General features: G+C 39.0%; 1 protein-coding gene across 1 annotated transcript in view; it reads left to right on the top strand.

The window, feature by feature from the left end:
• Positions 1 to 5571: 5571 nt before the first annotated feature.
• LOC121478834 (ubiquitin-conjugating enzyme E2 E2) overlaps positions 5572 to 27991 on the top strand; it is a 356204-nt gene continuing 333784 nt past the window's right edge. Inside the window, exons 1-3 of the mRNA XM_041734202.1 lie at positions 5572 to 5774; positions 11560 to 11743; positions 20437 to 20487. Coding sequence (XP_041590136.1) covers positions 11568 to 11743; positions 20437 to 20487 — 227 coding nt within the window. The 5' untranslated portion in view covers positions 5572 to 5774; positions 11560 to 11567. The remainder of the gene's footprint in view (positions 5775 to 11559; positions 11744 to 20436; positions 20488 to 27991) is intronic.

Raw genomic sequence — 27991 nt, 5'->3', positions numbered from 1 at the left:
AAGGACCTTGTCCATGATCACAGCAAGGAAGAAGTAGAGCCAGTGTCATGAATCCAGACAGCCCACTTCCAAAGCATCTCTGTACTGCATAAGAAAGGCAAAATCAGGGCAAGGCTTTCTTTTGTTCTGTCTTTGTCTCCTTCAGAGGCTTTGCTAAGTTTCAAATATTTTTTACTTACTGTACTAATAGCAGTGTAATAACTTTAACAAAGAGAACCTTATCTATAATCGCATTGCTCAACAAATCCCTGACTCTTAGATATCATTATTCTTTCCTTTGTTCTGGTGGTAGACTGTTTCAGAGCAGACTCTTTCTATCTTACTCCTACGGTGTCTAAAGATGGCTCCTCTGAACCAACTTTCCTTTTTTCCATTCCTGGACTATGCTCTTTCTTGATACCCTTTATCCATATTTCAGCACCTACTTAAACCCCACTGTATTTCTGGGAAGTTGGAAGTAATAGTCCATTTCAGCAGTGAGTGGGACTCCTTGCCCTGCAGAAACTACCACAGCAGTGGCATCCTTGGTACGTAGAGGACTTGAGGAGGGAGCATCATTATCAGAGAGCAGAGAACATGTGGATTAATTATCTATTGCTGCTTGAGAAATTATCCTCAAAACTTAGTGGTTAAAACACAGCAAACATTATTATCTCAAGGTTCAAGAGTGGTTTAGCTGGATATTTCTATCTCAGGGTCTTTCATGAGTTTGCACCACCTACATTGAGCAAGGTTGCAGCATCTGAAGGCTTGACTAAGGTGGGGGAATCTCCTCCTGAGTTCGCTTATGTGTGTGTCAGTAGGAGACCTCACTTTCTAGCCACATAGGCCTCTCCATAGGGCTATTTCCAACATGTCAGCCTGCTTCCCCCAGAGTGAATTATGAGAATGAGAGAACCAATAAGCAACCAAGATGGAAGTCCTAATATCTTTTATAAAGTAATCTCAGAAGTGAGATACTATCACTTCTTATCATTTATTAGCCAGCCCTAGTATGATGCAGGAGGGAACTACACAAGGGTGTGAATACCAGGGGCAGGGATCACTGGGGCCAACTTAGAGGCTGACTACCATACTTGGGCAGGGACCAGGGGTGGGAGGAGCAGCCAGACTTCTGTGTTTGCATCTTAGTTTATGTGAATGATGTAATGGCAGTTGAAAAGCAAGTATATTCATTCATTTGGTCAACATTTAGGGGGTGCCTACTCTTTGCACATTGCAAAACTGATGCTTTGCAATGTGAAATACATACAATTGTACATGGCAGCCCAGGTGGCATTTGTCCTCAGTACTCTTCCATTACCTATTAGGAATTCATTTAGTTACTCATTCAACAAACTTTTTTTTTTAAATTAAGTTTTAAATGTTAATTCCAGTATAGTTAACAGACAATGTTATATTAGTTTCAGGTGTATGATATAGTGATTCAATAATTCTATATATTACTCAGGGCTCATCATGATAGTGTGCTCTTAATTCCCATCACTTTTTTTTACCCTTCCTCTCACCTTCTGCCCCTCCTGTAACCATCTGTTGCATCAAACATTTTTTAAACACCTGCCACATGCTTCTGTTAGTACTTAGTAATGGGGTCCTAGAGTCTCAGTTCTAACAGAGCTTCAATTTTCCCACATCAGTGTTTTTCCTCTTAAGTATCCAAGACATTCAGAGAGACCACAGAGTGCCCTTCAAGACAGACTGTAAGCAAAAGATTGTTGTCTTTCATTGCATTCTCACAGGGTCCTAATCTTTGGTAAACTTAAACTAATGATATTTCCTCCAGGGAGTACAATCCAAATATTTAACAATCCTTGACAATTGGGTGCCTAACAAGAATGGGAGCAGCCTAAACAAGAAGCAGCTCTACTAGTATGATGCATTTTGCTGAAATCCAGTCCAGTTACCCTCTGAGAGGTCTTTTCTAGCACACCTCTAGTCATGGTAGAAAACTAACTGTGACTCATGAAGTTGTCCATAACAAAAATTATAAGAAGGGGCCCTAAAAAGATTCCTATTTGCCAATTCTAGGGGGGGGGGGGATGTAGGCTATATATTAATGTTCAGAAACAAGAAGTGTAGGGAAGGAGTGAGTTCATGGTGATGGATTGATGGACCAGAGCAGGAAATACAAGTTGGGTAAGCTATTTGTTATGGATACCAAGTTTGGATCTTAGGGGAGAGGACTTGAGAGGATCATCAGGAGAGATCTGTTTGTAACACTGGGCTCAAGTTAATGTGTCCTGAATTTCATCAACTCGAGAGCCAAACAGCTGATTTCAAATCCCAGCTCTGCTACTCACTAGCTGTATGACTGTGGGAAAGTGACTTAATCTCTCTGCACTTCAGTGTTCTCATCTATGTAGTGGGGTTGATTGAACGAAACCAACCTTATGGGGTATTTGTGAGCTAGTATATGTAAAGTGCTTAAACTTTGCCTGGTACAAATCAAGAACACACTAAGCACTAATTCTTGTTGCAGAAATTGAAACAATGTCATTAACAGAAAGAGGTCAGTTTCATTCACTGCACCAATATTTATTGGATATACATATAGCAATGAACCTCAACCAACAAAATCCTTGTTCCCAAGGTACTTGTATGTAGAGGAGGGAGGATGGGAAGAGCAGGGGAGAAACATAAGACTAAAACAAACAAGTAAAAAATATATTATTTTAGATTTATTATGATGGTCATGAAAAAAGTAAAGCAGAGTAAGGGTTATAGCAAGTGCTGGGGAGAGAGGTAAAGGGAAGAATGTTCTAGAGATGGGAAATTGTTAAGTCATAAGTATTTACAGAAATGTTTGGTGTGTTCCATAATAGCAAGGTGGCTAGTGTGGCTGGAGGGAAATGAGAAGGGGGTGAAGTTTTACAATGTGAGGTCAGAGGGGTCTTGGATGGGGGGGGCGGGTAGATTACGGGCCATGCAGCCATTGTAAGAATTTTGGGTATTGCTCTAGGATGGGAAGCCACGGAAGGTTTTGAGGAGAGGAAGACCTATATTTTAAAGGACAGCTTAGACTATTGTGTGTTGGGATGGTGGGGGAACGGAGGGATAGTAGATATAGGAAGTAGCAAGATCAGGTAGGAGACTATAGTTGAGAGATGATGGTAGCTTGGACTAGGGTATGAGCTGTAGGGAAGGAGGTAGGAAGAAGGGGATACATTCAGGATATATTTTTGAAGGCAGAATTGACAGAGTTTGCCAATGAACTGGATGTAGCTTGTAAAACAAAGAAAGGTCAGAAATACGGAAGCTCTGTGAGGAGAGGGATTTTTTTTTAAGATTTTATTTATTTACTCATGAGAAACACAGAGGGGCAGAGACACAGGCAGAGGGAGAAGCAGGCTCCATGCAGGGAGCCCAATGGGGGACTTGATCCTAGGACTTGAGGATCACGCCCTGCCGAAGGCAGGCACTGAACTGCTGAGCCACCCAGGGATCCCTGGATTTTTCTCTCTTTTACTTAATGTCATATTCTAACCAAGTAGGCAATGCCTAGTACTCAACAGATACTCCTTTTCTATTCCAATTCTAATTTGTATTATGTCCTCAATTTCTTAAATTCAGTAAATAATACACAGCAGTTAAAACATCTACAGATAAATGAAATACTACAGCAATCATAGTTTCAGCAGTTAGGCAGTGAAAACTTTCCCAATTCTTTCACTAAATTGGAAATTGTCATTACTGCATTCCTAGCCACCAGTTGCCAATGACCAGGACTAAAAACCAACTTTGATATTTTCTGTTACAGAAGGGTACTTTGTTATAAAATATTCATTATAAATAAATGAAACCCATCTAATATATATCTGAGAATAAAGAGTAATCCATTGTAGAAAAGCATAGACACCTAGAAAACAGGGATTCTGTTATCTATCCTCACCAAACCATTACAAAACACAATGAGGAAAATGAAAATGTTAAAGTATGAAGATTTAATGAGATAAAATAAGTTATGCAGACATTTAAGGCAATCTATGCAATGTTCTATTTTGGTCATATACTAATATTAAAAAGGAAATTTTCAGTATTACATGCATAAAATATTGCTTCCTGTGAGAGGTGTAGGTGGCTATCTAACTGATGATCACATGCTAATTTATAATCCTCCAATACATGTTTTTGAATTTAAGGGTAATGGGTCCGGTTGATATTCTTGAGTGATGCATAGAAACAATACCGAAGAGTACACCCACTTTTTACTCAATGGTTATTTATGGAGGCTGGAAGCCAATACCTGTCTTTGCCAATTTTCAGGGATGTTATAAAGTAATATTCCTCAAAAGGCATTTGATAAAAAAAAAATTTTCAGTTCTGGACATATGTATGAATCTCGACTTGCTTCTGTCCTCTGGGGTCTCACTGCACTGATTTCTTTAGGCTTCCTGAGTTGCAGGGGACTTTCTGGGGGCTATCTTCAGCCTTTTGTAGGCTGGATACTTTTGCCACAAAAAGTGACATTTCCTATATAGGAGTGTTCTAGGAGGAGTAACAGCAATCATTTGGTAAGAGGAGCTAGGGGTGGAGGTGGGGGGAAATTCTGGAGAAGCTGAGCCTGCTTAGCAGGCATAGGTTTTTTGTTTTGTTTTGTTTATTTATTTATTTATTCCTGGGGGGGGGGGGGGCGGAGACACAGGCAGAGGGAGAAGCAGGCTCCACGCGGGGAGCCCGAGCGGGACTCGATCCGGGGGCCTCCAGGATTAGGCCCTGGGCCGAAGGGGCGCCAAACCGCGGGGCCACCGGGGCTGCCCTGTTTTGTGCTGTTTTAATGGTTATTTGGGGTGAAGACTATAGGGGAACGTAATGTTACCCACAGCATTGCCGCTGTTCCCATCGCCTTTGACGTCCTGCCGGCTCTGGTAGCTTCTCCTCCTTTCACCCCTCTCCCCAGTACCCCAGGGCTAAATGGCCTGGAGCTCCTGGCTGCCCGCGCAAGTTCCAGGCCAGGGTGAGCCAAAAAGGCAGAAGAATCTTGGTGTTGCAGTGCAGGGTGGTCAGGGTCAGCGTCTGCGAACTTTGCAGGCTAGTGCGAAGTTTTCCCACCCCGGGTGCACGCGGCAGCGCGCCTCGAGTCCGGGCAGGGTGTCCGCAGGCCAGTCCCCAGGCGCGCGCCGCGAAGCCTCGGGGAGGCGCGAAGCCCCGGGCTGCAGAGCAGGGGCGCCGGGAGCCGCACCCAGTTCCGTCTTTGGGCGACTCCCACCCCCAAGCCAGCATTTCCCTTTAATGCGCGTTCCCGTCAAGGTCCCCGCGTCCCTTCCCCTCCCGTCGCCTCGTCAGCCTCTGTTTCCCTGTCCTCTCCCGGCTCTGCCGGTCCGCCCCCGCCCCCGCCCCCGCCCGCTGCTCACTCGCGGGACTCGGCTGTCACTTTACTTTTCCGCGCCGCCTCCCCCACCCCCCGGCCAGGCCGGCCCGGCAGCCCGCCCGCCCGCGCGCGCGCCCGCGCCCGCCCGCCCCCGCCCCCGCCCCCTCGCGGCCACGCGCCGGGAGGGGCGGGGCGGAGCGGGCTTGGGGCGCAGGGAGGCGCGCGGCGCCGCACGGCCGACGTGGGGCTCGCGCTCTCGCGGTCTCTCGCGGGCGGGCGCGCGGGCACGCGCACTGGCGGGCGCGCGCGCGGACGGCCGGGCGGCGGCGGCGGCGGCGGCGGCGGCGTCTCACGGAGGCGGTGGCTTCACTTTCCAGGACTCAGGGGCGGCCACAGCGGCAGCCGCGGGCAGCAGCCTTGGGAGCCGGAGCTGGAACGGCCGCGGGCGGCGGCAGCGGCGCTGAGGGTGAGTCCGGGCGGGCGCGAGCGCGGCGGGGACAGGCGTGGCCGGGCTGCCGGGTGCGTGGTGACTAGACCGTCTGCGGGGACACCCCGTCCTCGGGGCCTCCCAGCGCCCCCTCCCCCCTCGCCTCCGCAGCCTCTCTCCGCGCTCGGGCTGCAGCCCGCGACCTGCGCGGACGCCCCTCCCTCAGGTACTCGCCCGGGCCTCGCCGGTGCTCCCCGCCCCCCCGTCCCCGGCGTCCTCCCTCTCGCGGGCGCCCCCCCCCGCCTCGCCTCCACGTCGCAGAGCTTTGCTTACCGCTTGCGCTCTAGTTCTCGCCTCCGTTCCCCGGCGTGCCCCACTCCCCGCGCCCCCTCCCGCGAGCCTCCTTGCCCCGGTTTCTCGCCCTTTCCACCCCTCCCCCTTCCTATTCCTCTCCCTCCCCCACTCCCCCCCCCCCCCCCCCCGCCGGCCCTGCCTGCCCATCTTCTACCCCCTTCCGTTCTCGGTTCCCCATCCCTCGCCACCCTCCCAGCCCCTTTCCTCTCCCAGCCGCATCCTGGAACTAAGTCTTTGCAAAAGTACTGGATAAATGTCACGGTGGAAAGTGCCCGGCTTGATCTTTTGCTATTTTCCCTAATTGCATAATTGCTGCACATGGTGTCTCTGCTGGCGAGTGCCGGGTCTGGCTCCCCCGCCGCCGCCGCACCCGCGTGGGCCTCGCGGAGCAGACCCGGTGGGGCGTGTTGGTGTGTGCCCTGGTGTGGAGTGTGTTGTGGCGGTCTTTTGTGAAGCCTAGCGCTTGTCACAGTTTGGAGCCGAAGCCCATTTTTCTCTGGTCTCTTCTCTGCAGCCCCCACTGGCCTGGTTTGAAACTGGATTCCCTCTGCCCTCCTCCCTCCACTTCTCCCCCTCTCTTCTTTCATAATGTTTTGATCCTTTTGCCCTTTACCATTTCTAATGAAGATAAAGCGTAGCTTCTTGTGGCTTTTTTTTTTTTTTTTTTTCCCACGACCAACCAGAAATATCCAATCCATCTTCCCTTAAGGAAATTAAGGCCGCTTTAGAAAGACATCATCCTGTGCTCGGTGGCTGTTAGACCTATTTGCATGTTTAAAAGATTCATCGTTTTGTATTGTGCATTCTTGAGAGTCTACTCAAATATTTTTATTTAAAAGTACAAAAGGAAGTCCCAGGGTTTACCTTCAGATTAGCTAGCGGTTTGGAAAGATTTTAAGCTCGTCTTAGTGTTTTTTTTTTTTTTTAAATCCCTGTTTCTTTAAAAAGTGTGTTTCTGAATATGTGATAATTCACTCTGGACCTTGGAATTTAAATAATTGTCTCAGCGATTTGGGTGCTCTGACTCTTTACCGTTTTGCATGTGGGTTGATGCTGATGATGGAGTGTTTTCATATAAGGTCATACCCCATTTTATCTCCCCCAGAACATAGCACCTTTTCCTTAAAAATTGTGTTTTATTTTACATTTTAGAAAAGTTTAGAAGTGTGAGTAGGAAGACAAGATGTTAAATGACGAATTAAAGCATTTTCCTGTTGTAAAAGCCCAAATGAACATTTGCTTTTGCAGTTTTATACCATTACCATGAGATACAGTTTTAAGGCTTATCTGGACAATAATTGAATTTATGAACTGACTATAGTTGCTTTTACATTATCAGTTATATTTATAACCAGATAATTTCATTTTTTTGATAGAACACGTGAGTTTCATTTACTTACTATATTGCTGATAGTTAGAATACATAGAATACATAGCTAATACAGGCTAAATTTGTGTGTTGAAGAAGGAACAGTATCTAAACTCTAAATATAACACATTGAGGAAAGTCTGTCTTCCTATTTTATGTTTAGAAACCAAGCTTTACTTTGAGTCCAAAATCAAAATATAGGTTTAAATGTCTTCTTAGCTTTGAAATTATCATTGAAGAGTATCCCTATGTTTATATAACTGTGGAATTTATCTTCCTTCTAGGTTAGGTAATTTGATCAAATTCGCTTATTAGGAATTAATCTTAAAGATAATTTTAGAATGCTGATTTAGAGGATAACTTTAGAGTTTTAATTCATGACTTTTTCTTCATTTGTACTTCAGAAAGACGAAACACCAATTTTATACTTACACCTAATTAAAATGCTTGTAGATTGCTTTTTCTTCATAAAAATTAGTTGCTACCTAAGCGGTGCAATAAATTTTTTCCAAAACTTTTCTCTGTAATTAGGCATTTAAAAACCAAAATCTGGAAATTTGCCTTACTCTTGATATTTGAAAAAAATACGAAAACTTTGTTTTAAAAAGTTTCTGTAGTGGTTATTAGTAGTCTTAGATGAATTTATCACCTGTAGATTAAGATTTGGATGAAATAAAGTGTCTGAGGTCAAAGTGGAAATATTTTTTTTCTTTATTGTGAAACTATAGAAATTATGACTCTATATGAGTTTATCTTTTTATGGCAAGGAGCCAAACTGAAGATATGTCCTCATACGACTTATTTATATAAAGTTCAAAGATGTGAAGACATGGATGGTATTAAGAGTTTAGAGTAGTGACAGGAGAGATGCCTATGCTCTGTTTCTTGGCCTGGATGCTGGTAAAACATGTGTGTTCAGTACATGACAATTCATTGGCCAGCACTCACCATTTCTGTACTGTTGTATGTTTATGTTACACTTCAAGAATTTTTCTTCAATTGAGGTTTTCATCTAATACTTATCCTCTATTGGCCGTCTTTTAGTATCCACATATTCAGTACTTCTCCATTCAATTCTTGATTCGTTGATTCTCTTAACTCTGTCAGCCAAACACAGAGACCCAAACCCATTTCTTAATAACTTCTTTATGGAGCTATAATCCGCATACTGCAAAACTCACCCTTTAAACATATATAGTATATTAGATGGTCTTAGCATATATCTACAAGGATGTGCAACCATCACAGTTAGCTGAATTTAGAATATCAGCAGCTCCTCAAAAAGAAAGTCTGTATCTATTAGCAGTTACTCCCTACTTGGATATTTTTAAACCTTTTCTTTTAATTAGTAATCTCTACACCCAACATGAGGCTCAAACTTGCAACCCTGAGATCAAGAGTTGCTGCTTTAGGAATTGAGTCAGCCAGGTGCCTCATAACAGTATTTTTTAATAGTTCTCTAGAGGGACTAGTTTTGATTTTCTGGTGTTCTGAAGCAACTTTTGAAATTTGTGTTTCAGATTATGGTTCAGATTGAATCATTGAGTAATCTTTCAAATAATTATATGCCCATAGCACTATTAGTATGCAAAGGTACATAAATAAAAACATGAAGAAGAATGTGTGTATACACACACACACACACAACTGTATGAATGTATGTATATATAAATGTATATACTATGTGTAATGTAATATATAACTGAAACTCCACGCGTACTTTATTAAGCTAAAGCTCTAGGTTCAGTAAAAAAGAATTTTATTTCATTTAGGTTTCTATATTTTTGTCATATAATGGATTGCTTCTGGTTTAGGATATATAAAATGAATTCTCACTCAGTTCACATTTCTTGAAGTATTGCCAGCAGCATTTTGCAATATCTAAGGACCTTTCCCTGAGAATTGTTCTCTTTCTCACTTCCCATGCACATCTGCTCTAACGTGCTCTTATATATACATACTTAGTAGGTTTTAAACTTCTGATATATTTTAACTGAAAGAAGTAAGCTGGAAAAAAAAATCAATGTTAAATCCAAGGGTAAGAATTAAAGTGAAATAAAATATAAAAAAAGCAAGAAAGATGTTAGGACTGTTAGAGCTAGACGTGAAACATACTGATATAAAATTTCAGTATTCTATTAAGTGACTTTAGTGCTCATAAAAGGTGTCACAGCTGTGGAGACTGATGCTCTCCATTTACAGAATAGGTACAAGAGCAGTCAGATTTCTCTGTCAGTGTGTTTCAGAGCTGCTTGTACAGACCTCTTTTTGTTTGGCATGGGGGATGGGAGCCCTTGGAGTTGAGAAGGGTGGTGGTGTGTTTGTGTGATGTCTTATTGAAGGCATTCAGTATTTTCTGTTGACTCTTCACCTCTCTGTGCTTCCTGATTCTTTCATTTCTTACATTGCTTTTTGGCTTGTCTTACCATAAAAATTTCAGTCCATTAAAGATTTGTATCATGAAATCATTTTGATTTAGAGCAAGCTGTAAGTTAAATCTTCGGTGATGATGAATTTTCATCAACTAGCTATATATTTAGACTATAGTAATAAAAAACAGTGCTTTATTTGAGGTATCTTTTATTATTAGGTGGTTATTAGGTGGCAGTAACATAGTGAGCGCAAGGCCCTTCAGAGGCTGGGCAGTTGATTTGTCAGTTTGGTTTTGAATTTGACCGTGCACTCTAAACTAGTTTGGTCATAAGGGATAAATTTATAGAAATCAAACTCAGAAATTGATTATGATGGAATGACAGTAGAGAGGGGATATCCCTTTTCTCTTACTAGAATTGTATCTGCTATACAACTTATAGCAGCTACTATGTATCAAGGTATTAAAGAAATTGAGTTGATAATCAGAGCTGCTTGGGAAGCATGAACTCAGAGCAAAGAGAATTTTTTTTTTTTAAAGATTTTATTTATTTATTCATGATAGAGAGAGACAGAGACATAGGCAGAGGCAGAAGCAGGCTCCATGCCCGGAGCCCGAAGCGGGACTTGATCCCAGGACTCCAGGATCACACCCTGGGCCAAAGGCAGGCGCTGAACTGCTGAGACACCCAGGGATCCCCGAGCAAAGGGAATTTGAAAGCCTGTAAGGGATATTTTATCCAAGACTAGGAAAAAAAAAAAAAAAGAAGGACTCCTTCAGCATCTCCATAGTCTCCATTTCTTGTGAAACACAGTTGCTTGGTATATTGCTCGATCAATGCTGACACCATCATGTGGTTCAGTTTTTATTTAGAATCATGTGGGCCTCTGTGTTCTTTTGTGTTCTGCTGTTATCAGAAGATAAAAATTGACTAGTTTGGAGGGTTTTAACTGTAGTTTTCAGAATATTTAGAATTGTACACATCACCCTTTTCTAAGAATATTTTCATCACCCTGGAAAGGATACTTCATACCTATTAGCAGTCCTTCCCCATTTCTCCATCATTCCTAGTTCCTGGCAACTTCTTTTCGACTTTTCTGTCCTTGAATTTGTCTGTTTTGGACATTTCATGTAAATGGAATCATACAATTTGTTGTCTTTTGTGACTGGCTTCTTTCACTTAGCATGTTTTCAAAGTTCATCTGTGTTATAGTATGTCCATATTGTACTTCATTCCTTTATATGGCTGATTAATATTCCATTGTGTGACTGTATCACATTTGGCTTACCCATTTATCAGTTAGTGGACATTTGAGTTTCTTCTTTTTGGCTTTATGAATAATGTTGCTATGAACATTTAAAAAAAATATTTATTCATGAGAGACACAGACAGAGAGAGAGGCAGAGACACAGGCAGAGAAGCAGGCTCCATGCAGGGAGCCTGATGTGGCACTCAGTCCCAGGTCTCTAGGATCACACCCTGGGTTGAAGGCGGTGCTAAACCGCTGAGCCACCCAGGCTGCCCAAACATTTTGTGTATATATTTTGTGTGTTTTCACTTTCTTTCTCAGTACATTTTGGGAGAAAAGTTTTGGCAGCTCCCAAGGGTGATTGGTAAATGACCACTGTCTTCATTTTATATTAGCTTTACTTATACTAGAAGTCTCATTTTTCTATTCTAGAGGTAGTCCTCCCACAACTAAATAAATGATCTTTCATTTTTAATCCAGGATCTAACATGTCCACTGAGGCACAAAGAGTTGATGACAGTCCCAGCACTAGTGGAGGAAGTTCTGATGGAGACCAACGTGAAAGTGTTCAGCAAGAACCAGAAAGAGAACAAGTTCAGCCCAAGAAAAAGGAAGGAAAAATATCCAGCAAAACAGCTGCTAAATTGTCAACGAGTGCTAAAAGGTACCTCAATTATAACCTTTTTAGTTTTAGTGTTAATTTACTGTCTTAAGCTCTTTCTGTTGTATTTAATTATTTTTCTGGGATGTGGACCATGTAATTCATGGATTTTTCTTCTCAGTAATACAGGATAATGAGTAGGATTCTATTGAGATAGTTGTTGAATGATGTGTATTTTCTATTCTATTAGTAAAGTTAGAAATGCTGAAGTTCTACAAATATATCTTGATTTCATTATATTAGGCAGTGGGTCTGTCTTGATACAGATTTTTTTTCTCTAGACAATATATCTGGAAGGTAGATATTTGAACGATTATTGCTACATTAATTGCTTGTACTGAGAGAAATCTGCTTTAAGGTTGTTTAATCATAGAATATCTCTTGGAAAATGATTTAAAAATAAAATGACTACAGTTTTTCCTGATTTTGTGATTTAATGTTCTTGTTTTGTTCTAATACCTTTTAAAAAATTTCAAATAGGAAGTATAATGAAAGAATTCTGTAAATATTATGCATAGTGGAATGTCTGAATGTTGAATGATAGCTTTATGTTTTATTGGGTAGTATGGATTAGGGGGTCCTTTCCCGAAGACCAAAAACCATTATGGTCTAGTAGACTTTGTTTACTTCTGGCCTAGTCAAAACACAGCATCAGGAAGAAACTTCTCTGGCCTCCAGATGAAACATGAGTTTCTAGGGAGAGATGTTGGAGTGATAATGAGTCGTCCGCTACCCATTCAGGGAACTAGAGTAATGGTCCCCTTCCCAGAAGTGTGTTGCTGATCCTTGATTTCTGTTGAAGGAGTTGTGTGCATATCAGATCCTGGGTCTTCAGAATTATGCCCTGGGCTGAAGGCGGTGCTAAACCGCTGAGCCACCCAGGCTGCCCTTATGAGAGATATTAAATGTATCATGTGTGAAAGTGAGGATTGCATGATTTTTTTCAAGCACATGTATCTTTTACCTCATTTTACTACAGTGTGTAAAACAAAGCATAGATTATATATTCATACCTAGTCCTCTTCACGCTTTTAAGTAGGGGATAAGATGTAGTTTTGAGATAGTGTGTGTGTAAAGAATCCAAGATAGTGCCCTATTGGCACATAATAGAAGTCGGTATTATTGCATTGGTGAAAGTAGAAGTATTGTCTGAATTGCTTCTTTGCGGAGGGAATCCCTTCACTGACAGATTCATTCTTGTGAATCTGTGATTTTTTTTTTTTTTTTTTAGATTTTATTTATTTGTGAGAGGGAGAGAGAATATGAGCTAGAGGGAAGGACAGAAAAAGCGGGAGAGGGAGAAGTAGATTTGCTGCTGAGCAAGGAGCCTGATGTGGAGCTGAATCCCAGGACGCTGAGATCATGACCTGAACTGCGGGCACTTACCAAGTGAACCACCCAGGTGCCCCTGAATCTGTGATTTTAAAATTGTGATTCATTACCTTCCCCTAGAAGGTCTCCAGGTGGTTTTTTGGGTGACAGTATCTGAAGTGACTTACTCATTTACTCTGTGTTTTAAGTATGAAAATACTGCTTCTCAAAAAAAAAAAAAAAAAAAAAAAAAAAAGAAAATACTGCTTCTCTGCTAATTTTTTTTTTGAGTAAAAGCTTAATTCTTCACTCTTCCTTTCCCCCAGTTGAGTTGATAGTGATGTTATTTTATTTTTTTCATCTTTACTTAAGTTCTAACAACAGAAAATAATTGAGATTAATGAGGGCAGACATCCACATCTTTTAAATTCATCATTCTATCTTACAGTGCCTACCATTGGAGGGTTACAGTTTTTTACTTACTGGTTGCCTTGGATCTTCCATGGATATTAAGATCCCAGTACTAATCAGAAAATTCAAAGTTAGAGGTAGTTTCAAAATAGAATTCTGATTTATTATTGCTAATTGGTTTTTATTCAGATGAGTAGTCTTTTCCATATAGTGTCATTTTATAAGAGATAGTTTATCGGAAACAGTGCTGAGTTTGGACTGTAGAGGTGAGGTCTCAGTTTGATTATAGGTTCTGGCATTTAGTAGCCCTGTGATCTTAGATACGTAATTTAACATTTCTAACCCCGGGTTTCCTTTTCTGTAAAGTGGAGATAATTATAGTACTATTTTCATAGGAATGAGGACTATATGGGATAAAGCATTTATTTGGTATTTGGTAAGGTCTCATACACTGTTTCTGTCATTTATAGACTTTTGCCAATTAAAGTCTTGTAGATATTTTTCAAGTTCACTTGATAGACTTTAGGGAAATGAGATACATGGCTAACCTTTGAGGACGTAGTACTGTTGTTAAATTAGAAATAATCAGATGGGGGATCCCTGGGTGGCGCAGGGGTTTGGCGCCTGCCTTTGGCCCAGGGCATGATCCTGGAGACCTGGGATCGAATCCCACGTCGGGCTCCCGGTGCATGGAGCCTGCTTCTCCCTCTGCCTATGTATCTGCCTCTCTCTCTCTCTCTCTCTCTCTCTCTCTCCCTCCCTCTCTCCCCCTCTCTCCCCGTGTGTGACTATCATAAATAAATAAAAATTAAAAAAAAAATCAGATGCTGTGATTATATGTCCATTTTATAGTAACTCAAGAAAAGCACTTTGAGCATAGGTGCTCAGTTGCATGAAATGTGCTATCATTGGGGCAACCTGGGTGGTTCAGTAAGTTGAACATCTGCCTTCAGCTTCCTGATCCTGGGGTCCTGGGATCAAGCCAGCTTCAGGCTCCCTGCTCAGCAGGGAATCTGCTTTTCCCTCTCCTCCTGCCCCATCCCCCTGCTTGTACTTGTTCTCTCTTGCTCTTGCCTTCTCTCTCTCTCTCAAATAAATAAATAAAACTTAAGAAAAATAGAGAAATATGCTATAATTGAAGAACTAATGATATTGTATAGAAACATGTTTTCTTAAAAAAAAAAAATCCCGAGTTTTCAAGTATTATGGAAAAGTGGTGTAGGCCAAACAGGAAACATTTAAGTGGGTATTATATTCTGTAAACAATGGTATAAAGTAATTTCATCTATTTTGAGTTAAGAGGAAGATTATAGTTACTTTTTTGATCAGTTTTTGTTCCGTGGTAAGAATTTGTTTCTTAAAACATTGCCATGCTCTTAGCATTCTCTTGATATTTTCTATATCACTCTTGTTATATTCGCAAATATGTAGTTAGACTATGTCTAGCAGTGACAAATTTTGATGATTTTATTAAATTGACTAGTCAGTTCAGTAACTATTTTGATGTTGTCATTGAATTGACTGTACTGTTTTCAAGTGTTGACACATCTGTTAAATGTGAATTTTAAATCACGTTTATTCCAAATTAACTTTGGAGTAGACATTGTGATTGTACTGTGCATAATATAGTGTTTTAGGAATGCTATTTGGTTTTAGAATAAATTTTTGTTAGGTTGAAAGGTGGATTCCAGTATAAACTTTTATCATATTGGCTCTAGTTTTCTACGTCAGAATGAAGTAGTACTCTTTATAGATAATCTTTTGTACTTAATCTTCTTGATTTTAAATTTGCATGTAGGGATCCCTGGGTGGCACAGCGGTTTGGCGCCTGCCTTTGGCCCAGGGCGCGATCCTGGAGACCCGGGATCGAATCCCACATCAGGCTCCCGGTGCATGGAGCCTGCTTCTTCCTCCGCCTGTGTCTCTGCCTTTCTCTCTCTCTCTGTGACTATCATAAAAAAAAAAAAAATAAATAAAAAAATAAAAAAAAATAAATTTGCATGTAAAAACTTAATGTTTCTGAAATCAGGATGCATCTTACAGTTGATGTGCAAAATCGTTTAATTGAAGTTATCTTAAAAATCACAGATATATGGTGTGTATCACCATTCAGAATTAAACTTTAGGCTTATTATTTGCAATTACTCTCTTTTCTAGGTTAGTTCAGATACTACTTTGAAATTTAAAAAATTTAGCAATTAATGGTGTGATGTTTTTCTTCCTGAGAATAATTCCATTTTCAAAGGTTTTGAGCAGTTGATTCAGTTGGTTAGAATAGGAGTCCTCAGGTGACCAAAGAATACAGTCCATAGAGTAATATATAGAAAATCATTTTGGTGGGATGAAGTTTTTTTTTTTTAATAACTGTTAAGAAAATACCTTTGTGAATTCCCATGTCCCAAATATTCATATTCTACTTGGACCTGAGTTACACTGAATTTTCTTTAACCTGAAGTGTGTGTGTGTGTGTGTGTGTGTCTTTTAAACCTGTCGGTACTTACTTACTACTTCATTTCTCTGAACCATTAATCCAGTATGTTGATGTTAAAATGAGTGCTTCATATCTTCTCTATTTTGTATAATTTTGGTGTCATACTCTTCAATTAAGTCTAAATGAATCATGATTGTTATTTTTCTTCCCCTCCCCACACTCCATTCTTTTTAGCAAATGACAGTCACGTGTGGTACTCTTAGCATTCCTGGAACAGTTATGGTATTAGGTTAATTCTTACAAACTGAAATTTAGTTTGTATTTTGCTTCTGACTTCTCTCAGTAACTATGTGCAATTCCCGACTTCTGTATCATAATAATTACAGAAGTGGCATTACTAGATGGAAATTGGGAATTTAGGCAGTTGTCTAGTTGACTTGTCTAAAGAAATAATTTTGTCTTAAAATTTCTGATGAGAGGTCTTCTGTTTGACTTAACAAGATAATTGCCTGTCTTTCATCTTACCTCAGTGTACAATAACTAGCCTTAGTTTCTTTATATTTTGAATGGGAAATGATAAAAGAGTAGTACTTAGAGAATTCTGTGAGATTTATTTAATTCACTTTTAATAGACTAAGATCATCATGTGAAAGGTATGCTGTAAGTGTGAATTATTGATACCTTTTCATTTTTCCTCACCCTAAGGGACAGTGCCTGAGATAGCTACCTTCCTTGCCCCACATGTCAAGACTGAGAAACTTAATACATACCAAGATCACTACTTTTGAGATAGAATTGAACTGCTGTCATTGAAAGCAGCAGGACATCTTGCAACTGTTTAAATAGCAATTCTTTGTATAATCTTTCCTGTCAAGAGAAATATAACCATTCTTAGGTGTGGCACAAAATACATTTTAATATATTGACTCACTGCTTAGAGTTGTCAGATTTATCAGTAAATTGCTTTTTGTACTGAATAATTAGATCTGGAATTATAGACATCTGGAGGGGTTTGAGTTCCATTATAGAATTATTTGACAGAAAATTAAGATTTATCATTTTTTTTTTTTTTTAAAGTAGGCTCCATGCCTAGCATGGAACCCAACACAAGGACAGACTCATTACTGTGAGATTAGGACCTGAGCTGAGACCAGGAGTGGGACGCTTGGCCTGCTGAGCCACCCAGGTGCCCCTGATTTATCATTTTTTTAAAAAAGATTTTATTTATTTACTCATGAGACACACACACACACACACACACACAGAGAGAGAGAGAGAGAGAGAGAGAGAGAGAGAGGCAGAGAAACAGGCAGAAGGAGAAGCAGGCTCCATGCAGGGAGCCTGACGTGGGACTCGATCCCGGGTCTCCAGGATCACGCCCTGGGCTGAAGGCGGTGCTAAACCGCTGAGCACCCAGGCTGCCCTGATTTATCAATTTTTTAAACCAAAAGAGACATTGTAAGCATAGAGCAAAAGGAGTTATTTGAAAATCCCAAAGCAATTCTTTTACGGAAAAAAGTTTTCTTCGACAGTTTAAGCTTGCTCTTTTATTTTTAACTTTTTTAAAAAGGATTTTATTTATTTATTCACGAGAGACACAGAGAGAGGCAGAGACACAGGCAGAGGGAGAAGCAGGCTCCATGCAGAGACTTTGATGTGGGACTTGATCCTGGGACTCCGGCATCATCATGCACTGAGCCAAAGGCAGATGCTCAACCGCTGAGCCACCCAGGCGTCCCTAGCTTTCTCTTTTAACGGGCTATTCTTTTGGTCCTCTTGGTTTGAAAACAGTTTATGGATGTTGTTCATGTTTCTGGTGACTAATTAAACGCCACAGAGGGACGCCTGGGTCCCTACAACTACAACGCATCTTCTGTGTGTTGTCTGTAAGTAAAAGACCAATAAATTGCAGGTGCGTTTACTATAACTAAATATTCACTGCCAGACCAAACAATTCTAGAGTTAGATTTCCAACAAGTCCAATGTCATAATCTCTGGAATACCCATTGAGTCATAGCATTAGGCCAAATAGAGCAAATCTTTTTTTTCCTCTTAACATTTATTACTTGATTAAAATAGTTTTGCATTTTAGTTTCCTTGTATTTGATCTATGGTTTTCTTACACAGGTGTTTTTCTTCTGGGATTTGTGATTGTCTTTCTTCCCCCACCTCCCTTAAATAATGTGTCTTTGTTATATTCTTAAGCCTTCTCAGTCCCCTCTTAGCCATGTCAACTTGTTTAATTTACACCTGCTTTGTCTTCTAGAAATACACTGAAATTTCTCATTTCCTTCTGTTTGCTCTTTATTCCTTTTTGCCTTTTCTGTGTTTTGCCTCCCTGCTCCTTCCGCCTGCCCCAGCTGGGTTTGTGAAGGAGTGGGAGGTGAATGCATGTATGCTCAGTTTGTTATCTTTAACCTGGACTTACTTGGTTAGTTTTGAAGTGCCTGTTTTTTTTGCTTTTGTATGAAATCCATCAAGGGTGTTCACCAATATCAGATTTTTGAGATTTCTCACTTAATTATGGGCTGTAAATGTTTTTTTAAAAAAAGATTTATTATTTGAGAGAGAGCACCCATGTATGAGTGGGGGGAGGGGCAGTGGGAGAGAATCTTCCAGCAGATTCCCTGCCGAGTGTGGAGCCTTACACAAGGCTGGATCCCAAGACTCATGAGATCATGACCTGAGCTGAAACCAGGAGTCCGACACTTAACTGACTGAACTACCCAGGAGCCCCTGGGCTGTATATACTTCATGTGCGTGTGAACACATCATAGAATCTATATTAAAAGGAATCATGTTTTAAAGATAAAACAAAGCATGGAATTTCTCCTAGTTTAACCTCTTCATTTTATAGGATAGAAAGTAAACCTCTTCATTTTATAGGACAGAAAACTGAGGCTGAGAGAGAATGCAGGTGTGAACAGTCTTTTTATCCAAGAACTCTCAATTAATGGCAGAGCAGAATTAAAATGAAAGTTTTTTTTTTTTTTTTAATTTTTGGCTTTGAACTTTAATATCTTGCTCAGCATCATAATGCCTCCCCAACCTTGAATCACATGGCTTAGAAAGTGAACATTTTATTAGTAGCATGCAATTCCTTTAGGAAATTGATGCCAATCTTTTTTGGAGGAGTCATGTCTATTTCTGTATTTTGGTTTGTTGGGTTGAAAAAGATGTGGAATGAAATTGAGAGTAAATGTTTTTGTTCATATTCTTATTTTTAAAGATACTTTAGTCACTATCATCCATTTACTATCATAATAATTACTAGATAGCAGGCATGTAGTTAGCAAATCCTTATATTTAAAAAGCAAAGGAGGGATGCCTGGGTGGCTCAGCCGTTGAGTATCTGCCTTTGGCTCAGGGCGCGGTCCCAGAGTCCGGGATCGAATCCCACATCAGGCTTCCTGCATGGAACCTGCTTCTCCCTCTGCCTGTGTCTCTGCCTCTCTCTCTCTCTCTGTCTCTTATGAATAAATAAGTCTTTAAAAAATAAAAATAAAGTAAAAAGCAATGGAGAAGTGGTTTTGAAAATTTTTTTTGTTTGCTTTAACAAAGCCTATGTTTAATAATGCATGAATGATAGTTAAGAGATTGTTTATTCTTATAAAACAATGTAGCACTATTAGCCTTTGTATAAGGGGTTAAGTGCAGTTAAAAAATCAAAGTTGAAAAATAACACATGAGGACAAAAGCAAGTTTTTAAAAAAGTCCTTTTTGTATGAAGCTCATGAAGTGACATTAAGATGATTATCCACATATTGTTAGGATAGTTCTTACAAAAGGAATAGTGTCAGATTGGAAAGCCTCAATCTGCTCCAACCCACAGGCTTCAAGAAGGAATACCATTTATAGTTGGATAGCAGTTTCAGGTGTTGGAATGAGATCCTGATAATTATTTCTTTACCAGTTGACTTGATCATTCAGAATGCTTGGATTCAACTTACTTATCATCCTTCCATCTTATGTGGGGATGTTCTAGTGCAAATCAGAAGTTGGAATGATCCATAAATAATGTGGCAAAGGTATCCAATTTAAACTAGAAATTTTGGCTATTATCAGTGGTTCAAAGCCTTTTTTTTTTTTTTAGATTTATTTATTTTAGAGAGAGAGCAGGTGAGTGGTGTGGAGGGACAGAGGGGGAGAGAGAGAGAGAGAGAGAGAGAGAGAGAGAAGCAGACTCCCCACTAAGCACAGAGCTTAAAACCAGGCTCAGTCTCACAACCCTGAAATCATGATCTGAACCAAAATCCAGAGTTCGACGCTTAACTGACTGAGCCAGGCATCCGGGTTAGATGAAGTTTAGTGTTTCTGCAGGCTGCATATACTGATAATGGCCAATCTTTTTACCCTTTGTAGGCACATTGCCAAAATCATGGCAGAAGTTATGGCTTGGTTGTTATTGTATATCATGATTTTTTGTAGTATTAGTATTTCAAAATAAAGAATACAAATGGGAAATATTTACAACAGTTAGAATATTTTAGTGAACTGTTAAAGAGTGTAGACATTTTAACATAATTTTGTCTTTATTTTAAAGAATTCAGAAGGAACTTGCAGAGATTACGTTGGACCCTCCTCCCAACTGTAGGTAAGTACTTAGTGGATTTTTATTTGTATCTTTTGCACAAGGTATAATTAAATTGCTGGTGTGACGTACAGAGATTGTTATAGTTTGATTAATTAGTAAAATATTGTAGTTTGATCTTAATTGACTGTGGTAGACGGTTATTATTTCTGTGAAGAAATGGAATTCTTATGAAGTATGTTTGTGGAGATATAGTGGAGTTGCCAAACAGAGTAACACAGTAACAATAAGATAATGAAATTATAGAATAACAAATATAATTATCTTTTAGTGAAAGAGGTGTTGGGGGCTTAAGTAATTTCTTTAATGATAGAATAATAGTGTGGCTGAAATATTTGCTTTTTGATAATTCACTTGTTACCTTGTTGGAAATTGATTTTTGAAAAGTGCTGAAACATTAAATAGTGGTTTTTCAAGGTTTACGTTATTTCTTATAGTCATTGGCTGTAGCTAAGAATGAGTGATTTGAGGCAGTGATGTTAAATTTAAAACACTCTCTCCTTTATGACCACATTCTTCAATTTTCTGGTCAGAGTTTACTTATAAGAAGTAAAAGTGCTTGCCTGGAAATGATTAATGATATAGAGGTATACAGAGGATGCAGAGAAAAATAACCTTCTACCTTATACTGTATCTTGGGTCTGATGCAGTAGTTGGAAGATTGGCTGTTTGACTATTATAAAACATCTCTTTCTGTTTTGATATGAGGTCAGTGGTGGAACCAGGCCAAAACGTTGGAACCAGGAGTTTTCGTAGTTTAAATTGGTAGTCTTGTGGATTGAAGGTGAGAGAGCAGATTACAGGAATATGTTGCCAATATTGAATGAAGGTAGAATTTATTTTTTGGCATGATTCTGTTTTTACTGATCTTATTTTTATGTGAAAGCAAAGATAGCAATTCTACATATTAATGAAAGTGAAAATTTTGCAGATGGCTATTTGATAGTTGGCTAGTTGACAACTGTTTTGTGTAGGAAAAATTGTTATAAGGCTTTTTATGTTTGTGGTGAATCTAATGTGGTTCTTTACATGAGAGGCATATACAGTATATGCACTTGCAATAATATTCGAAGAATGGTTTATTCAAATAGAACAACGATTTCTTTGTTAGGTAAAACTGTTTAATAGTAAGCTTTTTTGTCACACTTAAGACTGTTATATCAAAGACTGTTTTTCAGATGGCAAATCATTGTTTAGGCTTTGGTGGCCAGTTCTTGGAAATGGATTGATTTGTGGAAAGACTGCAGTTTGAATGAAACCAAAAATCTCTTGTTTCTTATGACAGTATTCATTTTAATGGTTTGAATCTTTAAAAAAAAAAATAGTTTTACCACATATATTTTTGTAATCTTTTTACAACTAAATTGGTAAATATGTGAACTTAATTTATATACTTATTTGCTTAAATTTTGACAAATTACTGGCAAAATAAAGTGCTTTGTTTTAATGAGCTTTTTAAAGTCTCATTTTTAATAAGTGAAATCCACATATGTGTGATGATGGTTAGAGTGCAACTTCGTTATAAAATACATTATTTTCTAATATATTAGTCTAATTTAGTTTTGACTTATGGATAATAATTTCGCTTGATTAAACCAACGTATTGTAAACACGAATGAAAACAGGTGTGAGGAAAGGAATTACATAATGGCCATTATTTAAATAAACTAAAATAATTAAAGCAGTTCTATTTAAAGTAAAAAAAGTTTATATGTAATATCTGGAATTTGGAGGTTTACTTTTTCATTAAGCCGTAGTTAACAGTATCATTATGGTTATGTAAACTACATAAATAAAGCATTTTAAAATGCGGATGTGATACATAATAAGTCCTTCAGAAAGTTTTGGTGCATCTCTTATGGGATGCCCAGTTAAGCAATTCTTGAAATTATCTAGGAGAAATTAGTATGTGTTTAAGTATTATGTGAGTCTGTCATTTATGTTGGGAATATAAAGTCCTTCTGAATTAATATCATTCAGTATAGATAGATATGTTTATGTAAGGCATTTTATTGGTATTGTTTTTTTCTTTCAGGTATTTGAATGAAATAACATTTAAGTGTTATTTTAAAAGCATCCACAAAATACTTTGATAGGTTGAATTATTTCTTCTTATAGGAAATACATGGCTACATATCTTTCAATTTTCTTTTTTTTTAAAGATTTTATTTATTCATGAGACACACAAAGAGAGAGAGGCAGAGACACAGGCAGAGGGAGAAGCAGGCTCCATGCAGGGAGCCCGAAGAAGGACTCGATCCCGGGACTCCAGGATCATGCCCTGGGCCAAAGGCAGGCGCTAAACTGCTGAGCCACCCAGGCGTCCCTCTTTCAATTTTCATTTCACTTTTTCTTTTGTCTTTAAGGTAAAAATGCAATAATACAGTTTTTAAAAACTGGATTCAGTTATCTTTGGTATTTTTTCTCTTACAGCCTGAGTTAATGTTTAAAAACAAAACTTTATATCTAAGAGAAAAGTTTCTCTTCATAAAATCATAGGGTCTGTAGGGCCATTGGCATAGAAAATTATATAGTTTGGGTGAAATTTGGTTGTATATTTAGAATATTTCTTATAAGTAGTAGAATATATTTTGCTTGGCTTCAACTCTTATGATGAATAACATAATTGACCCAAGACATTTGCAAAAGCTCTCTTCTGAGGCCTCTTCAGATCCATAAATGTTTTTGTATTGCTGGCTGAGTTGTAGTTATTGGACTGGAATTGCTCACTACCTCAGTTACTTGCATACTGGCTTAGCTGGATGGAGCCAGAAGAATTCTTGTTATATCCTTATAGAGTCCTACTAGGGTAGAATTGCTGCCCCTTGTAAATGACTATGTGTCATGACTATCACGATTCTTCACAAATGTGCTAGTATGTTCATTTCTGTTTCCTTGATGCTAGTGGTAAACTGGGAGCTAGCCAGTTTACCGAAAATGTCCAAATGAAAACTTTTGTCATCCAAAGGGTATTTTTTTTTTGGTATTGTTGTTTTGTAATGTAGGGAAAATAAATGGAAATTCTGTCATTTTCTGATACTGCCCAAGTTTGTATTAACTGCATGAGAATAGAAAGGGTAGAGATTCTTACTACTTTTTTTTTTTTTTTTATGATAGTCACACACAGAGAGAGAGGGGCAGAGACATAGGCAGAGGGAGAAGCAGGCTCCATGCACCAGGAGCCCGACGTGGGATTCGATCCCGGGTCTCCAGGATCGCGCCCTGGGCCAAAGGCAGGCGCTAAACCGCTGCACCACCCAGGGATCCCCCTTATTACTTTTTAAAAGTAGAGACTATTCCTACTTTTTGAAAGTAGAGACTATGGTAAAATGACTTGTTCGGATTTTGATTTTTGATTTAGTAATTGAGCAAGTATAAGGAGAAAATACTAGAAAAGAAGATGTAATTCAGTTACACTGGCTAGCAGTTTTCACTTTTTATTGCTGTTTGAATAATTTCACTGAACACAGGCTCTGCTTTACTTTAAAAAGAAAACTAGGGGATCCCTGGGTGGCTCAGTGGTTTAGTGCCTGCCTTCCGCCCAGGCCCAGGGCATGATCCTGAAGTCCCGGGATTGGGTCCCACGTCGGGCTCCCAGCGTAGAGCTTGCTTCTCCCTCTGCCTGTGTCTCTGCCTGTCTCTCTAGGTCTCTCATGAATAAATAAAAAAAAAAATCTTAAAAAAAAAAAGAAAACTAATTGGCTTTATTGAGATGTAATTATTTATTTTCTTAAAAATTAAGAATTATTTATTTATTCATGAGAGACACACAGAGAGAGAGAGAGAGAGAGAGAGAGAGAGAGAGAGAGAGAGAGGCAGAGACATAGGCAGAGGGAGAAGCAGGCCCCATACAGGGAGCCTGATGTGAAACTCGATCCCGGGACTCCAGGATCATGCCTTGAGCCAAAGGCAGGCGCTTAACCACTGAGCCACCCAGGCGTCCCAAGATGTAATTTAAAGTAAAATTCAGTGGCTTTTACTATATTCACAGAATTGTGTAGCCATCACAATCAATTTTACAACATTTTGATCACCCCCAAAAGATACACTAAACCTTTCAACAGTCACTGCTTCCCCATTTCCTCCCAGCTCACCAGCTCTGAGCCCTAGGCAGTCTGTTCTGTCTCTTACAGATTTGCCTGTTCTGGACATTTTTGTATTAATGGAATCATATAAAATGTAGTCTTTTGTGACTGGCTTCTTTCGTGAAGCATAACTTTCATCGGTTCATCCATGTTCTAGCGTGCATCAGTACTTTACATTTTTGTCTCTGAATAATATTCCATTGTGTGGATATACTGCATTTTATTTATCCATTCATCAGCTGATGCACATTTGGGTTGTTTCTACTTTTCTGCTGTATGAATAATGCTGCTGTGAATGTTCATGTACAAGATTTTGTGTGGACATATGTTTTCATTTTGGGGGGTTTATTCCTAGGAGTAGAATTGTTGAGTCATAGAGTAACTATGTTTAACCTTTTGGGAACTACCAGACTGTATTATAAAGTGGTTGTATCATTTTATTTTCCTACTAGCAAGTGTGAGAGTTCCACTTTTGCCACCACCTTGGCAATTATTTTTGTCTTTTTCTTTTTTGATGATAATCATTTTAGTAGGTATGAAGTGCTATGTCATTGTAGTTTTGATTTGAATTATCTTGGTGAATATACTGATGATGATGACCATCTTTTCATATGCTTTTTGGTCATTTTTATATCTTCTTTGGAGAAAGATCTATTCAAACCTTTTGACCATTTTTAAATTGAGTTGTTTGTCTTTCTATTGTTGAGTTATAAGTATTCTTTATTTTGGATACAAGTCTGGCATAAGATATGTGATTTGCAAATATTTTCTCCTGTGGGTTTTTTTTTTCTTTCTTGATACTGATCTTTGAAGCACAAAATTTTAAATTTGTTGTAGTCCAAATTACCTGTTTTTCTCTTTTTGTTGTGTGCTTGATGTCACTTCTTAAGAAACCATTGCCTAATCCAATACTAGAAAGAAGTACACTTCTATTTTTTCTCAGGGTTTTTTAGTTTTAGCTTTTGTATGTTGATTCTGATCCATTTTGTATATGGTGTGAGGTAAAGGTCCACATTCATTTTTTTTGTGGGTGGATATCCAATTATGTCAGCATCATTTGCTGAAAAGACCATTGAATTGTCTTGCCATCTTTGTTGAAAAAAATCAATGGATCATCAATGTGAAGGTTTATTTCTAAACTCTAAATTTTATTCCTTTGATCTGTATGTCTGTTCTTATGCCATTCCTGCACAGTCTTTCTTTTTATTGACACAGAGTCTTGATTACTGTAGCTTTGTAGTAAGTTTTGAATCAGATATATTAAGTTCTCTGGTTTATTTTTCATTGTTTTCACTGATTAGTTAAGGTGTTGCCAGCACAGGAGAGGCCATGACTGGACATAAATCTTTTTTTTTTTTTTTTTTTAAAGATTTTATTTATTCATTCATGAGAGAGAGAGAGAGAGAGAGAGAGAGAGAGAGCGGGGCAGAGACACAGAGGGAGAAGCAAGGCTCCATGCAGAGAGCCTGACCTGGGACTCGATCCCAGGTCTCCAGGATTAGGCCCTGGGCCAAAGGCGGCGCCAAACTGCTGAGCCACCCTGGCTGCCCTGGACATAAATCACTGTCTCACCTACTGTTGATGAGAGCCATCTAATAGCAGAAAATGTATTTTCCAGATCATTGTAACTGAAGTAACATTTAGAGAAAGTGTGTTTCGGTTAACAGTTTTCAAAACTGTATGACTGAATGGAAGGCATTGAAATAGAAATTGAGGATAGCGTTTATATAGGAGTGCTCTGTAAAGAGCCTCTAGTGCAAAAATCTAATTATTGTCACGGATTTTTTTCTTTTTTTGGTTATTGTGGTAATATTTGGCATTTTTTAGCTTATCAAGGATTTGCATATATGATTATCATTTAGTCTTTTCAATTACTGTGAGAATCCTGGGATTAAGTAACTTGCTCACAGTTGTACAACTGGTTGATTTGGATTTAAACCCACAGGTTTTCTGCTCTTTCATCCTTTATTGTTTTACATGTGTGACTAGATAGAAAAAATTAGTTTGTGGTTCAGTAAAGGAAAAAAAAAAATCAACGTGCAAGGCAATCCAAAATATCATTTGTGGGATGCCTGGGTGGCTCAGCGGTTGAGCATCTGCCTTTGGCTCAGGGCGTGATCCCAGATTCCTGGGATCGAGTCCCACATTGGGCTCCTTGCATGGAGCCTACTTCTCTTACCTCTGTCTGTGTCTCTGCCTCCCTGTCTCTGTGTCTCATGAATAAATAAATAAAATCATTAAAAAGACACAAAATATCATTTGTACTATTTTGATTTATATTTCTGTATTCCATGAGACAGTTTTTTGTCTGAACATTTTGAAAAGTCATTTTTTGAGTGTAATGATTTCTCTCCCACACTCCCTTGTGTGTGTGCTTGTGGGTATATATCATAGTGTTAGTATTATTATTACTGGCACTTGTTCAGGTAAATAATTTTTTTATATTTGACAGTTCTTAACTCAGTGTTTGCAACTATCTGCGCTTTTTAATGCCAAATTGATTTTTCCCAGTTACTCAGCCTGATTTTAGGTCACCTTCCCTTAAAATTTGTTTTAGTATTTGTTGAGGGCTTAATATTAGATGTGTGCTAGGGCAAGTGTAGGCTACAATAAGATATCCTGGTATAGTTCCTAATCCTAGAAATCTGGTTATAGCTAATTGAGAAATGAGACATACAGATGCTTGGAGAACCAAGATTAGGGGGAATGATGATACTATTGGCAGAACTTGCCAATATCTGTGGCTTCTGCAAATCTTAAGATTGATAATGCTTTCTCTTTACTTTGGTTGCCCAGAAGCTAATAGAGTTCTTTACTTTTTGACTTTAGTAGTAAACTGTGTTTTGTGTAGGAACCTCAACTCTGATTGTATTTTATTTTGTTACTGTTTCCCCCCAACTATTTTTGAAGCTCTGTATCTTCATTTTGTACTTTTATACTACATAATTTCGTTTTTTAAAAATCTTATTAATTAATTAATTAATTAATTAATGATAGTCACAAAGAGAGAGAGAGAGAGAGAGAGAGAGAGACAGAGACACAGGCAGAGGGAGAAGCAGGCTCCATGCACCGGGAGCCCGACGTGGGACTCGATCCTGGGTCTCCAGGATTGCGCCCTGGGCCAAAGGCAGGCGCCAAACCGCTGTGCCACCCAGGGATCCCCTACATAAATTTGTTAAGCCCTATCAGAGTCTTTTTGGAGTGAGGCTGATGATTAATAAACACTATGAATAACTGAAAGGTGATATAAATGTGTATTGGTTAGCAGAAGGCTGGAATGCCTCTTTTGAGGAGTCATTAACATGATAAAATTTAATATACATTGAAGAGCCTATCTTACATAGTATACTGAATTATTCATATCCTTCTCTCCTTTCTTTAGTACAGATAATTGAGGAATATTTTTTATTCACACCTAGGAG

Source organism: Vulpes lagopus, chromosome 19 (assembly GCF_018345385.1).
Source record: "Vulpes lagopus strain Blue_001 chromosome 19, ASM1834538v1, whole genome shotgun sequence".
NCBI classification, from domain to species: domain Eukaryota; kingdom Metazoa; phylum Chordata; class Mammalia; order Carnivora; family Canidae; genus Vulpes; species Vulpes lagopus.
This window is presented reverse-complemented; position numbering and strand designations above follow the sequence as displayed.